The 15,082-nt window shown below is 41.2% G+C and overlaps 2 protein-coding genes across 3 annotated transcripts; one reads left to right on the top strand and one right to left on the bottom strand.

The window, feature by feature from the left end:
• On the top strand, window positions 1-2,660 carry LOC128451448 (interferon alpha-inducible protein 27-like protein 2A). 2 transcript variants are annotated; one of them, XM_053435285.1, is made up of 5 exons: window positions 1-130; window positions 1,566-1,768; window positions 1,923-1,946; window positions 2,036-2,203; window positions 2,402-2,660. In XM_053435285.1, the coding sequence occupies exons 2-5, from the start codon at window positions 1,759-1,761 to the stop codon at window positions 2,485-2,487; spliced, it is 288 nt and encodes a 95-aa protein (XP_053291260.1). In that variant the 5' UTR covers window positions 1-130; window positions 1,566-1,758; the 3' UTR covers window positions 2,488-2,660. The 2 variants fall into 2 exon arrangements, with proteins under 2 accessions (XP_053291260.1, XP_053291261.1); XM_053435286.1 differs by having other exon boundaries at window positions 13-130; window positions 1,655-1,768.
• A 1,471-nt stretch (window positions 2,661-4,131) lies between these two features.
• Window positions 4,132-9,115, bottom strand: LOC128451447 (cytosolic 5'-nucleotidase 1A). The gene is made up of 6 exons (XM_053435284.1): window positions 8,719-9,115; window positions 8,007-8,174; window positions 7,528-7,657; window positions 6,277-6,399; window positions 5,940-6,124; window positions 4,132-5,565 (listed from the first exon to the last, which is right to left on the bottom strand). The coding sequence occupies exons 1-6, from the start codon at window positions 8,854-8,856 to the stop codon at window positions 5,236-5,238; spliced, it is 1,074 nt and encodes a 357-aa protein (XP_053291259.1). The 5' UTR covers window positions 8,857-9,115; the 3' UTR covers window positions 4,132-5,235.
• Between the last annotated feature and the right edge of the window lie 5,967 nt (window positions 9,116-15,082).

Below are 15,082 nucleotides of genomic sequence, written 5' to 3' on the forward strand. Positions count from 1 at the left end.
TCAGATTGTACCACAGTTTTGTTTCTGAGGAAACCATCATGAAGAGAATAAATACCAGTCCAGCTCCAGGCTGCTCACAACAGAGGAAAAACACAGCAGAGAGGAGAGCAAAGAAAAAACATGGATCCTGGTGAGTACCATTTTTCATCTGACTAGACTGAAACATTATTTTAGAAAATCAACACCTATATGTAGCATCATGTTTACCTACCATTCCAATGTCCCGTCTTTGGAATGGTGCCATAAGGACTTAATCACGTCAGTCACCTACTTTATTTATACTTCACCAGCATTGTTCCTTTCATAAGCTGACTACACCCAATCAGACATTGCAATTCGTGACACGCAACTAACATTCCCAAACAATGAATGATACGATTATATGGTGAGAGTTTAAGCATAAGGGGCCTTCTCTTTCTCACCTCTCATTCTTATTTTTGGGGAAATTGATTTTCATCTCCATTGCTAAAATGACGACAGCCGGCTCCATCGATTTGAAATCAGGGTGCTAATGAAATGACACCCCAATAGAAAAAAAAATTCAAAAAATAATAATGAGCCGTTGGAGGTAGATAATTAATAGAAGAGAAGGCCCCTTATCCTTAAATTCTCACCATATAATCGTAACATTCCTTGTTTGGCAATGTTGTTTGCGTGTTGTTGTTTGTTTGTGTTTTCATGTAGACTTTTAAAAATCACATGTGAGGAATACTTCGATGACCATATAACATGTCAATGCACTAGAACATAGAGCTCTGTTACAAAGTTAATAATTTAATTGAGTGCCATAAGCTTGGCTTGTATGCATGTTGGTCTCTGTCTCCCTAGTGTGAAATGGGAGTAAAACTACTGTCAGTATCCATCTTTTTCTCGTCTTTTATTACATTATTATTACATTTCGTTTAGCTGACGCTTTTATCCAAAGTGACTTACAATAAGTGCATTTAACCATGAGGGTACAAACCCAGGGTTGTTGTTAGGCCTCATTATCTGAATAATCAACAATTGGTTATTCTGTTAATCTGATGAAGCAAGTGATGAAGCAGCATGTTTATGTTCTGAAATGTTTAGAAAGTTGTCTGGTTTGCAGTCACCTGACATGAAGTTTCATTGTTTGAATCTTACATCTCCGAAAATAAAAGCAACCGATATAAAACACATTTGAAAGAGTTGACTGGTTCATTGTCCTTTTTATTTGAAGTATCTATTTAACTACCAGTGTAACTGAACTGTCGTGTATGAGGCTGACAAGAAAAATTAAGTCAAACAACAACGAGAAAAAGGTTCTAGTTTTTAAAGTACACAGATGAGCAATGAAGTGATAAAACCGTAGAAGCCTCATGGAGATTCTGCGTGAAATGACTGAGTGTAAGTGTTCAGTGCAGCCTTGGAGCACAGGTCAGGCTCCATTCAGACTCACTCTTTATCAAAAATAGTCCAGAGTCACTAAATGTTTCCTCCTGATCTGTAACCTGGCAATCAAGCTTATATTTTTGAGAATGTGCCGATTTCATCTCTCAGTTCTGCTTGATTTTAATGATACTTTTTTTTTTACCTCTGACAAGAGGTTTTGTTTTCAGTTTCATATTCCTCAGCAGGCCAGTGGAGATGATGTGACTATCTGTCACTGCTCTTTGTTCACATTGTCCCACAGTTTCGTTTCTGAGGAAACCTTCATGAAGTGAATAAATACCAGTCCAGTTTGAGGCTAGTCACATCAGAGGGAAAACACAGCAGAGAGGAGAGCAAAGAAAAAACATGGATCCTGGTGAGTACTACTCTTCCTCTGACTATACTGAAACACTCTTTTAGAAAATCAACACCTATATGTAGCATCATGTTTCACTTTATAAATAAAAGTATGTAATACAAGTCTGTAAAGCTTCGCTCTAATAAGATGCAATTTTAATCTTGTGTTTCAGTGACAGGTGTAGCAATTGTGGCAGGTAAGACATTAATAGACATGAAATAACAATAATAATTATTAAAACAACAACAATAATGAAGGCTTCATCTCTGCTGTGTTCTTGTCCAGGTGCAGTAGGGGCTGTGGCGGCAGCCCCTGTTGTTCTCGGGGCCGCAGGTTTCACCGCAGCTGGAGTGGCAGCAGGCTCAGTGGCTGCTCAAGTTATGTCTGCTGCTGCAGTGGCTAACGGGGGTGCAGTGGCAGCAGGAGGTGCAGTGGCTGCTCTTCAATCCGCAGGTAAACAGTAGATGGTTTATTTTGATTTGAACTGTGTCCTTTTGTGTGTAAACTATCCATCTGTCTGTCTGTTTAATGCAGTCTTTAGGTAGAATAAAATATAACACTGTATGTACTGTATTGCGATGATAGTATTGGTATTGCTTTCTCTGTAGCTTGATAAAATGTACTGATCGCCCAATGTGTGTGTCACTGTAGGTGCGGCTGGTTTGTCAATGGCCGCCACTGCAGCTGTGGGCAGTGTTGGAGCAGCTGGGGGGTATGTGGCAAGCCTCTTTTTCTGAATAATCAACAATTGGTTATCCTGTTAATCTGATGAAGAAAGTGATGAAGCAGCATTTTTATGTTCTGAAATGTTTGGAAAGTTGTCTGGTTTGCAGTCACCTGACATGATGTTTCATTGTTTGAATCTTACATCTCCGAAAATAAAAGCAACCGAGTTAAAACACATTTAAAAGAGTTGACTGTTTCATTGTGCTTTTTAGTTGAAGTATCTATTTATCTACCAGTGTATCATAACACTGTTGTGATTTATAAACATGAATATGAATTTAGGCACTTGTGTACAATATATACTTATACTTATACTTTAATATATTTGTTAAAGGTCCAGTGACAAATAAATGTTTCTAAAAGTTCTCTCTCATGTTTGGAAGAGGAGGGTGAGGTGAAGGGTATTCAGCTACAATATGAAAATTCACCACTAGATGTCACTAAATTCTACACACTGAACTGTGAATATTTTTTTGAGGTGGCACAACCTTCAGGGCCAAAACATTATTTTCTTCATTGACAAAGAGAAACGTTTGTCCTGATTGCAGTCACAACTAGTTAAACAAGTTAAATCAAAGGCCCTGCTCACCATTCCAAAGTCCCGGCTGAGGACCAAAGGCAGCTGGGTCTTCTCTGTCAGGGCCACTGTACATATTGTTGCATGGGGAAATAATTTGTAATTGAAAAATAAATACACTTAGACAGCATAACTGGGTTATTTTCAGTGTTTGTGCCAAAACCACTTGGGCCCACCTTACCAGAATCCCTGTGCACTATGTGTGCAGTATTTTCTGTCGGTGGAGATGGCAATTGGAGACAATTAAATACCAGGTTAGGGAGTTGCTGTTCTACCATTCCATAGTCCCGGCTTTGGAATGGTGCCATAAGGACTTAGTCACACGTCAATCACCTACTTTATTTATACTTCAGCATTGTTCCTTTCAGAAGCTGACTACAACCAATCAAACATTGCATTTCATGACACGCAACTAACTTTCCCAAACAATGAATGATACGATTATAAGGTGAGAGTTTAAGCATAAGGGGCCTTCTCTTTCTCACCTCTCATTATTATTTTTGGGAAATTTGATTTTCATCTCCATTGCTAAAATGACGACAGCCAGCTCCATCGATTTGAATACAGGGTTCTAATGAAATGACACCCCAATAGAAAAAAAAAATCAAAAAATGATAAAATTCTCACCATATAATCGTAACATTCCTTGTTTGGCAATGTTGTTTGCGTGTTATTGTTTGTTTGTGTTTTCATATAGACTTTTAAAAATCCCAAGTGAGGAATGCCTTGATGACCATTAAACATGTCAATGCACTTAAACATAGAGCTCTGTTACAAAGTTAATAATTTAATTTAGTGCCATAAGCTTGGCTTGAATGCATGTTGGTCTCTGTCTCCCCCTAGTGGGAAATGGGAGTAAAACTTCTGTCAGTACTTTTTCTGTCAGTATTCTCGTCTTTTGAGAGTCCAGAGTGCAGAGTTCACTGACGAGCAAAACTTATTTCTGTGTTTGTAAACCGTCTGATCTTGCTTTTCATTTCATTTCTTGATTGAGAGTAAAGAAGGTGAAACTTTTCAAGTTCTGCAACCAAATGAATAAAAACCAGTCTGTTCATGGAGGAAAAAATGCCACAAGCTGTGCTTTTCGCATACGGACACTTTTAATTTAATCTTGAAACAGAAAAGCTTGATTGTAAAACTGAATGACAATAATAAAACAGACATAAGCATGCAACAACCCGGGACACACTGAACTCTGGGCACTTCAGGGACAAAGAGCATATTTGAAAATTGCACGTGGCTGATAACAATAATACACAATTTTCTTGCAAAAGAGGAAATTAAAAAATAAATATTTGACTAATCTTCTTCATTTGCAATCTTAAAATACATTCATATGCATTGATGAAACAGGCCCATTTACCGTGCAAGGCTGACCCTAACCCAAGAAAAATAAAGTCAAACAACGACGGGAAAAAGGCACCAGTTAAAAAAAAATGTTGGAACACCCAGATGAGCAGTGAAGTGATACAACTCTAAAAATCTTCTTAAATGACTGAGTGCAAATCTTCAGTGCAGCTGTGTAGCACAGGTCACGCTCCATTCAGACTCACTCTTATAGATTTTCTCCCACTTATCTGTTTAGTTCTCTTCTATTTTAAGGATTCTTTATTTCGATAGAGTTTGACTTTCAGATATTTATTCTTAATGTGGGTTAATGTGGATAAAAAGTATGTTATATGAGTACATTCAATTATAAAATATGTCACCTGGTGGTTCTTCTTGATCTGTAAGCTAGAATCTGAGCAAATTTGTTGAGAATGTGCAGGTTCTCTTTTTAGTACCTATTGGTTCTGTTTGGTTTTAAGGACACTATTCCCTCCACAAGGAGGTTTTGGTTTCACCCATGTCAGTTTGTTTGTTTCATTTTGCTAAACACAGGATTACAGCAGATCCAGGAATTCTTTCTGTAACATTGTGTAATGGAGCGTTTTTCCAAATGTTGACCTTTTTCCCAGAGAATAATTCATGGAACGTGATCAGGCATATTTAAGAAACTTGTATCTATGACCCTGTATTATTTGGAGCAGCCTGTGCTTTAATGTGCCATTCTAGTTTCAATCGTTAAAAAACATTCATAGAGCAATGTACGCAAAAATGAAATGTCCCGTCAAGCTCCTTGTCTGTCACCACCGTGATGTCCAGGCTACTCTGCAGACGTCTCTTTGCCCATCACTCCTTTCTAGCTTAACTCGTTAGCTCTCCCGTAGGGCACGTGGCATGCCACCGTCCCCATTTCTACAGCCCCGTCCACATGACTCTTTTGGTCATCAAAGAAGATATGTGGCCTGATCTCCTCAAGCTTGGGGCCCTTGGGCGCCCCTGCCAGAAAGTGAGCCTCGTCAATCTCCAGGCCCCATGAGCTCAGTGTATTCAAGGCTCGTTTACCGGCGCTGCCGTCATCGCGAGCCGTCACCAGGTATGTCCGGATGGGGCAGTCCATGCGCTGCCCATTGACATAAAATTTATTTTGCAGTTTTCCTAAAGCCTCGAGGAAACACTTCAGTGGCCCCTGCAGGAGGATGGAATGAGGGAGTGCAGTTAGTCCACACTTTCTTTTATACGGATGTCATATTCATATTTTACTGAATCTGTACTTAATATGGTTATATGTGGATTCCTCTTCAATTGGCGATTAATAATAAATTACAGTTCAAATGTCTTAATTGCAATTTTACATCAAAATTAAGATGTTATTAGCTCTGACAACTCGTTTCTTTTCTGTTGCACTTTGTCGTAGAGACGTCAGCATGTTACCACAGAGACCATTTCGTCTGTGTGCATATTTGTGGCATAAAAAAGGGTCACAAGCACAGAACTGTCCTTAAATTGATGAACTACATTTCTATTAGCAGTGTTACAGTTGTCACTAAGTGTTTACTGTACCTGTTTCATAGGATCTTTCTCGTGGGTCTTCTCATGCTCCTGGAACCTTTTCAGTCCATCTTTCTTGAAAATGCGCTCCGACTCATCAGAGAAGAGTACTCCATCACCGTCGAAGGCGACTCGCAGCTGAGTCTCCGACACTTCATTCATCTTCTCCGGGGTGAACATGATGGCTGCTGCTATACCTGGTTCATTCAGAGCATCACACACACAGGGTCACACATCCATAAGTCTAACCTGTAAAGATTCGGTGCCGACGTGAAAGACTACCTATCATTAGATTATCATTATCTATTATTAAAGTTTCTCAATGACACATAGTTCCTTTTGTACCAACCTTTCGCCAGAGCTTCTCGAACCTTGCCTGGGTCAGACGACAGGTACAGGTTGGTGTGGTAAGCCTTCAAGAAGCTCACGGGGCTGTTTCCCCCTGTCATACAGAAGCGCTTGATGAACAACTCTGCAGAGATAAGGATACAAAATGCTCAGTGAACAGTTAACGCCGTGAAAGGAATGAAGTCATCGCCGAATGTTTCATTTTATAATGTGTTGACCCCCCACCTTGCCTGTATTCGGATAGCGAGGGAAGTTAAATAATATTGAATTAATTAAGGTAAATAAGATATTAGTAATCTTCCAATCCTGAGATAGTAATGACAATAATGAAGAATGAAGAAATGAGGGCACAACTATCTTTGTATTCTGACTGTTGTAATATTAAATACTGACAGTGGATGATGTGTGACTATAGTAGCCAGAGCCAGGAAGAGAGAGAGAGAACCTGGAGGGACATGAAAGGATGACGTGTCATGCAGATTTTTCTGCTTGGTCACCCCTTGGTCACTCAATCAGTGGATGCAGGGTGAGGAAAGATGAAACCCCTGTGAGGAACCATGACAACTGCAACACATTGTTGTGTGTTGACTATGAAACAGATCAAACCATAACCACCGGCAGTCGCTGCTCATCCACAGAGATGAGAGCGACCCGTTGAACCAAGAGGCAGCCTGTTAACACATAAAAACATAAATATAATTGCAAAGTAAAACACGACAAGAGATTCTTAGATTAAAGTCTGTCCCTTATTCTCTTTGCATGTCACTTTATTTCCTCCTCTTTCTGAGCCAATAGAGGATTCAGTGATGTCTCCAGTAGACTTGATTTGTAAAAATGGGACCTAGAGAGAAATTAATTTTATCTCATGTAACTTCAACTTCTCTGTTCTTTGCACCGCTCGCTTCATGACAAACGGATGTCCTTATATTGAGAAATAGAGACATTAGTGATGAGGCCAGTGACTGTATAAGAATATGCTCATTACTGTCATATAACAGCCATGAGCATGCCACACTACAGCCATGCTATTTCAGCCCTACCACAGCCATATTACAACTATAATACAGAAACACTATAGCTTACAGCCACAACATAGATATATCAGAGACATACAGCAGCCACACTACAACGATTCTACAGCCACAATACACCTATATTACAGCCATAATACAGCCACAGTACAGCCTTCTTACAGCTGTAAAATAGCCACTCTAAGTAGCCCTACTTTTTTAAATATATATTGGTAACTCACGGTGATGATTGATGGTATTGTTGAGTCTCAGGCCAACCTCTGCATCGTTGTTCATCATAAGCACAACATCGAACAGCTCATCACTGTCAGGGTAAAGCTTCCTCAGTTGAGTGTTTACAGCCTCCAGAGCCTGGGAACACAACCAGACACAGATTGAAGCAATATATATACATATATATATATATATATATATATAGGAAGAAGAAAATAAGAAAAGAAAAGACTGTTTCACTGCAGAGAGGTTTGAGGTGTGTTAGGGTGGGTTCATGTTTAAAGCTTATTAGTCATCCTCCGCCTACAGAGACACGACCCAGCACATAAAAGTGACACCAAGTAATCGCTCTGCATTGGGTTTGATCCGGTTTGATTGTGTGCGTGTGTGCGTGTGTGTGTGTGTGTGTGTGTGTGTGTGTGTGTGTGTGTGCTGGTGAGTGCTTGTGAATGTCTCTTCTCCTCAAATTCCACTTGTTGTCTCTGACCTTGACAAAGGAGCAGGCAGGTCCGGGGCTGAAATGCTCCGTTTCATGCTCCCCTTGATACTTGATGTAACCCTCCATGCCTTGCTGTTTGTATATCTGCTGCTCCTTCTCCATGTTGAAGAGGACTTGAGACGACACAGCGATAGTGATGGCGTTCTCCGGCTTCGGCTGGAGGATGACAAGTACAAAAACAAAATTGTTTCATGAAGCCTTGCCTAATGCTTCACACACACAAAGGATTGGGTTTGAAGAGATGATGTTGTTTTTAAATTGGGTTCAGAGTTGTATCTTATCCACCTGCACAGACAGTTCATTATTCATTCTCAGCAGCATAAGAATAACAAGGAAACTCTTGCTGATGTGCAGACTCAGTCTCTTTCAGACAGGGATCATTTAATAAAGGCTTTATCGACAATGCCAAACTTACTAACAAATGAGTGAGCTGAAGAGCAGTGGTATGATATACTTTTCCCTGGAAGACATAGTGCAGGCCCACACCAGAACGGCTGACAGCCAATTCTAGTTTGTTGGCTGAACTCACATTTGACTGTTAATTAATTTAGTTTTAACTTTAAATCCAAAGGGATGACAGAAAGTTTTTAATTTATAATTTGTATTTCATGTGATGTGCATTGTTTTAGCTGTCAACCCTTTATGAAGTCGGGGAAACTCACACAAACTAAATGGATGCTGCGTAAGAAGAGATACTCACTGGTATAAGGTTCCTGGTGGGGGTGGAGGGCTTCAAAATCATACTCTCATTTTCCATGGGGCCTCTGCTGCTGCTGCTGCTGCCATTTCTGGTCCAATCCTGTCCACTGCCAGTCAGAGTTTGACTGTTTAAACTCATCGTACCTCTTCAGCTCACCCCTCTCTCTTCCTCAGGACCACACTAAATCAGTGTTTGTCCGATGGCTCTCTTTCTTTGCCTCTGTCTCTTGGCTGGAGATCCCAACAAAGTCCGTACTCACTCCTACGCACTCACAAGTTGAATCCGGTCCTGGTGCATCCAGCAAATCTACTAGGCACTCGGCTAGATGCTCATGAGCAGGAGTGAGATGCTGCAGGAAGTAAGAGAGATGGAGAGAGATTCAGGAAAATACTGGATTCAAGCCATTCGCGTCCCGCCCCCTTTCTTCTTAACCCTTACTGAGACTGGTTAGCAGCAGCAGAGCATGTTAGTTAATGCATGTGACAGCAAGTTGTTGCACCCGTTGCCCAGAACAGACCAGCGTGTCAAAGCACCAATGTGTCGTGATGCTTAAAATGCATTCTTCAGTTAAAAGAGAGGAGCTTGATATCTCGGTGAACATATAAGAAGCCCTTGTTTCTTTAAATCATACATTGCTTTAATAGATCTTTTAAAGTCAGTAGAATATCTTTTATTATGTTCGAGATGTTATAACAAAAAAATATCCTCCCATGTGCTTCATTACATTACATGTTCCTGCTCAGCAGTCTGGGAAATGAAGTCCGTCCTGGGTCATTTGCTTCCTCTTGTGCATCTAATGATTATTTCCTCTTGCCTCGTCCTTGTGAGAACCCCTGCAGGATGCTGCCGTGGATTGAAACACCAAGCAGCAGGCCCAGTTGCCAGGCAACGGCAAGGGAGTCAGAGGGGCTGGGACATGGGCTGGGACACCTGCATCCATTTTCTGATTGGTTGCAGGGACGTCAGACTGCATATGTAGCCATCCAAATGTGACATTAATCAGAGAAAGAGACAAGTGATGCAGGGCGATGAGATGACAGTGTTTGCTCCACTTTGAAGAGTATAAATGCATTATTAATAATATGAGCTAAGCATTTATGGCCACAAACAGGCAATTTATCGATGACAAAGATGAACAGACGTCTGTGCAGGGAATCAAGGAACATGTGGCTAAAAGAGACACAGCCTGACGGGAAATGCGCTGGAAACAACCGCATCCATTAGGCCATCATCTTAATTCACTTCTCAGCAAGCAGGGGCAGCAGATATTGACTGTTGACACCACACAATATTGTTTATTTTTGGTTACCTATACATTGCAGGGCAGTGTCAAAATACAAAACCACAGGGTTCAAGTGAACCTATCTAATGGTTATAGAGGCAGCACACATTAAACCCACATCACTTAGTGTTGCCCGACATCTAATAGCAATATGTCCGGTTGTCTAGAACCAGGCGTCAGTATTAATGAATACAATCTTTTTTACTCTCTTAAGCAATCAAATTGTGTTTGAATTAATTGTGTGTAAGTATGTCACAACAATGATGTCGTTAAAGGCAGGTTATGTTTTCACCCCCTGTCTTTTAGGATCAACATTGTGCCAAAACTACAGGGTGGATTACAACGACACCTCGTGGAATGGGTGAGAGAAGAACCCATTCATTTTTGGTGCAGAGCCAGATCAGGGGGCGAATCCAGGGACTTTATGTTGACATTGCAAGTGGAGCGTTTCATTACATTTTTGGTCATTTCTCAGAAAATAATTAATGAATCTTGATCAAAAAATCAGGAACATTTAGCAAACTGATATTTACAGTCAAGGAATAGTGTCAGGTACAATATATGTGCAATAATTTGGTACCTATATATTCTAAATTACATATATGTAAATACGAATTCTACCTACCTCGTGTATATAAAGTATCCTGTGGCAATCTTTCTATATTTATTCTAGTATCCCTGCACTCTGCATCATTGCCCTATTTCTCCATTGCATTGTCATTGTTGTTATGTTTTATGTGCATATATGTATACTTTTGCATATATTTATATTCTTACTTGTACATAGTGGTTACATTGTTATACTTGAACTTGTTCTGTTTTGTTGTTCTTCGTACGTTGAGAGCAACAGAAAAACCGGAGTCAAATTCTCTGTGTGTGTACGTATCGATGGCCAATAGAGCTGATTCTGATTTATGAGGGTATGTAATTTGGTGCAGAATCTGGATCCAGTGAATAGGTTTCATACGTGGATTGTTGGGCCTTGATACGTGCTCTCTTGTCACTTATACAAGATTGAAGTACTTAATAGCGAATAAAACATCAACATTTCATTCTCAAAACTCAAATGTGCTCAAACATATGCAATTAAAAAAATTAGCGATTTCCAGTCTTTCAACATTTAAAATACAAAAACATAAATATTTATACCTCAAAATGAAAACACTAAATAGGCTTGATTAACTGATGCAAGTATTGGTTGTTGCACATGCTTAAACTATCTGTATTAGTGTGAGGAATAAGCAGATGATAATGAGACGGTGAATTCACCGAAGAAGAGCTCCGTCCTCTGCATGTAGTATCCAGCTCCTCTTCTTTTACCTCTCCAGCACTGTCTCCTTTTAACACGTTCACTCATTTTCAATGCAGGGAATATTTCATGGAACATTTAGCAGCTTGATTGAATTCAAGGGAACCATAACACATTTGATTTAGTTCTGAAAACCCCCCCTCCTGTTTGAGTGGCTTCATTATTTCCGTTCTCTGTGTGTTGGAACTGAAAACCGTGTCAGTCACCTCTTGTATTTCGAGCTCACAGCCACTAGAGCGTAGTAAAGGATAAGCAAACCTCCATGTCCTGAGGGTTCCTGAATACCTCACCGCCTCCCCCATTGATCGGGGGGGTTGAAGACAAAGAGGATGTGGAAGAGAAACTCTGCTCTTTAAAGGAAGTCCATCTGAAAACCTAGGTACTCTGAATCTTTAGATACTTTAAAAAACGTGGAAGTGTTGCTGCCTGTACAGAGACGTTCAATGTCTGTGTGTTACTATGACTTGGTGGTTTGAGTAGAATAATCCCAATAGCTTCAAAGTTCACCACAGAATGACAGACATTCTATTGCATAAAAGACCGCTTGGTAAGATTTGATGATTTCAAATATAACATTAGAGCTGGGGTAGAGAAAATACCCAGAGTTACTGCGTTTCATGTCTTTAAACGCAGCAGTAAAAACACATATTAACTACACTATTCCAATCTGTCTCGTGAACGCAAAGATTAAAAAATAAAGACTCCACACCCTGCTGTGTTTGTGGAACACCAATGATACATGCACCATTTGTGTTGGCAAGGCCCTGAGCCTGTGTTTGTATGTGCGCGCGCGTGTGCGTGTGTGAATGTGTGTGTGTGCGTTTGTGTGTGTGTTTGTGTGTGTTTGTGTGCCTTTGTGTTCCAGTCTCCAGCGCTGAGGGGGTTAACAGGACGTGGAGACAGTTGGGGCCGCACCCACTGAGCTGATTTGAATAACGCCGGCGCGAGGCACAGAGCAGCCAGCCTTTCTTCACACCGGCTGTGAAACCACTCCCCTCTACTAGCCTCCCCGCCCTGTTGTACCCTGGACTGGCGGGAAATGTTAGACAGAGAGAGAGGGAGAGAAAGAGACACAGAAATAGAGTGAAAAGAGAGGGGGACTGCATGTGCTGGACTCAAGGAGCTCTTGTGCACCTACACTCTGCACCTGTAGTTGCCCTGAAAATGCATCTGGTCCAGAAAGTACCTCTGAAAGAAAGAGAGCAGGAAGAAAGAAAGAAAGCCGGAAGACAGAAGCTACACCCCTCCTCCCTGGTTTTGGCGCGAGACGGATAGGGAGATAATGCTCTCTCTCAGTGTTAGACTGTGGGAGGAGACAAAAGCAGGCATGAGTGGAGCAGGCCAGAACAAAGACAGGGTAACAGCCTGGACTACCCCTCTACCCCCTATCAGGCCCCACCCCCACACCCAAACCAACAGAGCCTGAAGCCTCGAAGCCAGGCAGATGACTATTATAACCTTAATCAGTCCTTCAAAGCAACCACTCAGCCATGTTCGCCACCACCAGGTTCTTTGTTCTGACTGGGCCTCTGCTTGGTTTTGGACAGAACTCTTCCTGCTTTGCCCTGTGGGCCTAAAAAGCTCCCCTCCACACACACAAATCTTGTTATTGCACACAAGTAGAAGCAATCTCTTTCTTTTGTTGCTGAGATCAGGCGTGATGGTCGTTTTCCGTCAAGGTAGAGGACGCTGAGTGAGGTCGTTCGCTGGGCTCGCAGCGCAAACCATTAGCAGCATCCACGCTGCACTCGAGTGACATAATTGGATTTGTTGTTATTGGCTTTCAGACAGGCGACAGTCTGCAGTCACTCCAGCCCCATCAAATCTGTAGTGTAAGCCAGGAGGGGGGTGGCGGCAGCTGACTGAGCACGAGCCGTGGAATTTAGCCGTCAGAGGGAAAGAAAGAGGGGAGCAGTGGTTCTGCTCACTTCCTGCCTCCAGTGGGGTTCAACACAAAAACAGGAAGCTGGTGCTGCCCATGTGTTTCCTAGGCCTCATCACAGCCTCTGTGTCACTCACACACACACACAGGCGGACAGTGGGGAAGAGGAAAGCAGTGTACTGATTATTACATAAGCTCCACAGGCCCGGGCGACAACAGCAGTCACATTCAGACGTGGGGCTGAAAAGAAGGAATTGTTACCAAGCAGGACAAACAGATGCATCTATACATTATACATTCTCCATCCATCCGATAACTCTGTGTGCGTGTGTGTGTGGGGGGGGTTGTGTGTGTGTGACTCGGTCCATCCATACAGTACAAGTAAGGATCTTCTTTCTGTAATGCTCTTTAAAAAACATATTGCATTCCAACAAGTGCCGACTTTAATAATCAATACTGAACTGAAGGATCCTGTGCAGCAGCTGCATAAAATCCACAATAGCCAAATTATCGAAAAATACAGAGACCAAATGTCACCTCAGTCCGAATGACAAACAACTTACGTGTGACACAGTCTTGTTTGTTTCTAGTTGTGTTGAAGCTCTTGTCCTCACACTGTCAGTGTTTCACTTCCTGAGATCAGTGAAGTACTTGATGATTCGTTCTTCAACATTCTGGAACTTTGTGTATCTAATTAGTTTGTTAATGCGTGTGTCTACATTTTAATATACTAAATAGTTGATAATAATGAACAGTTTTTAGATAAGTTGTCCAAAGTGAGTAGTTGTGTGTCTGTCAAGTGTATAATTTGTATGTGTGTGTGTGCGTGAGTCTCTGCATTTTAGCATTTCAATGTGTATAGATGCAAATCAACTCTCACACTACAGTAATTGGTCAATAAAGTGGCTTTTGATGTGTTGTGTGTGTGTGTGTGGGGGGGGGGGGGGCTGATTAGTGAAGGCCTGACTGATGGTGAGACAGAGTGGGGGGGGTTACAATGTTATAATGGTGGTGGTGGGCAACAACTACGAGGGCCGCAGGGGGTTAAAGGGGATCAGGGGGAGGGGTAAAGCTCCTCTCTGAGTAGCATTGGGGGGTCAGGAGGAGGAGGGGGTTGTGGTGACAGCATTCAATGGGGCTGAATTCAAAAGATGCAGCAAGTGTCCCACCAACTTCAACTGAAGCAACCTTACACCGCGGAGCCCAACAATGGAACATCTGCTGGCTGACAAAGCTGGCAGTACTCTGAGTGAGCAAGCACAAGAGGCTCCGGTTTAAGCTGCTGCTCTGTGGAGACCCCCCCAAAAAAATAAAAACAGTAGCAACAAGTTTGAACATTCATCTTAGCTCATAGATACCTGGCATCAGATAATTTTCTTGGAAATATTATGTCACTTTATCTTAAAAGCACAACAAAAGTTTTTTCAAGTTGCTTTCAAATGTAAGGAATGTGATTCCATTCCAATACAATTTGGGAAGAAGACGAAATCTTTGTCAGATATGGGCATTCACTAACTAAAAGTGAATGGTTTTAATCTTGTTCTTGAAGTGTCCAGGTTACTGTATGTGTGTGCACGTGTCAATATTATATTCTGTTTTCAAACTTATAAATACTCATAATAAAGGGGCTCTAAAACTAGATACGAACGTTTTTAATTCCTTTCAAACATGTAGGGCCGGAGAGTTAAAGCCATTTAAAATAAAATAAATAATGCTCTTATGATCTACATGCTGAAATTAGAGGGTTACATTTAAAACCGATATATTTGTTTGTTTGTTGGCTATTTGGGGGGGACAGTGCAACAACCTGTGAATATATTATTATATCACATAGCTAAGCAACATTGTATTTTATTTTATATAATGAGAAACATTATTATCTTTTCATGGT

Source organism: Pleuronectes platessa, chromosome 11 (assembly GCF_947347685.1).
Source record: "Pleuronectes platessa chromosome 11, fPlePla1.1, whole genome shotgun sequence".
In the NCBI taxonomy this organism is placed as follows: Eukaryota; Metazoa; Chordata; class Actinopteri; order Pleuronectiformes; family Pleuronectidae; genus Pleuronectes; species Pleuronectes platessa.

Bases quoted from the DNA above. Each gene is read 5' to 3' on its own strand.
- LOC128451448 (XM_053435285.1), top strand. The intron at 1,947-2,035 runs GTAAGACATTAA...GTTCTTGTCCAG, and splicing joins AGGTGTAGCAATTGTGGCAG to GTGCAGTAGGGGCTGTGGCG. The intron at 2,204-2,401 runs GTAAACAGTAGA...GTGTCACTGTAG, and splicing joins GGCTGCTCTTCAATCCGCAG to GTGCGGCTGGTTTGTCAATG.
- LOC128451447 (XM_053435284.1), bottom strand. From the start codon at position 8,856: ATGAGTTTAAACAGTCAAACTCTGACTGGCAGTGGACAGGATTGGACC. The intron at 6,400-7,527 runs GTGAGTTACCAA...TTATCTCTGCAG, and splicing joins CAATACCATCAATCATCACC to AGTTGTTCATCAAGCGCTTC. The intron at 5,566-5,939 runs GTACAGTAAACA...ATCCTCCTGCAG, and splicing joins AGAAAGATCCTATGAAACAG to GGGCCACTGAAGTGTTTCCT.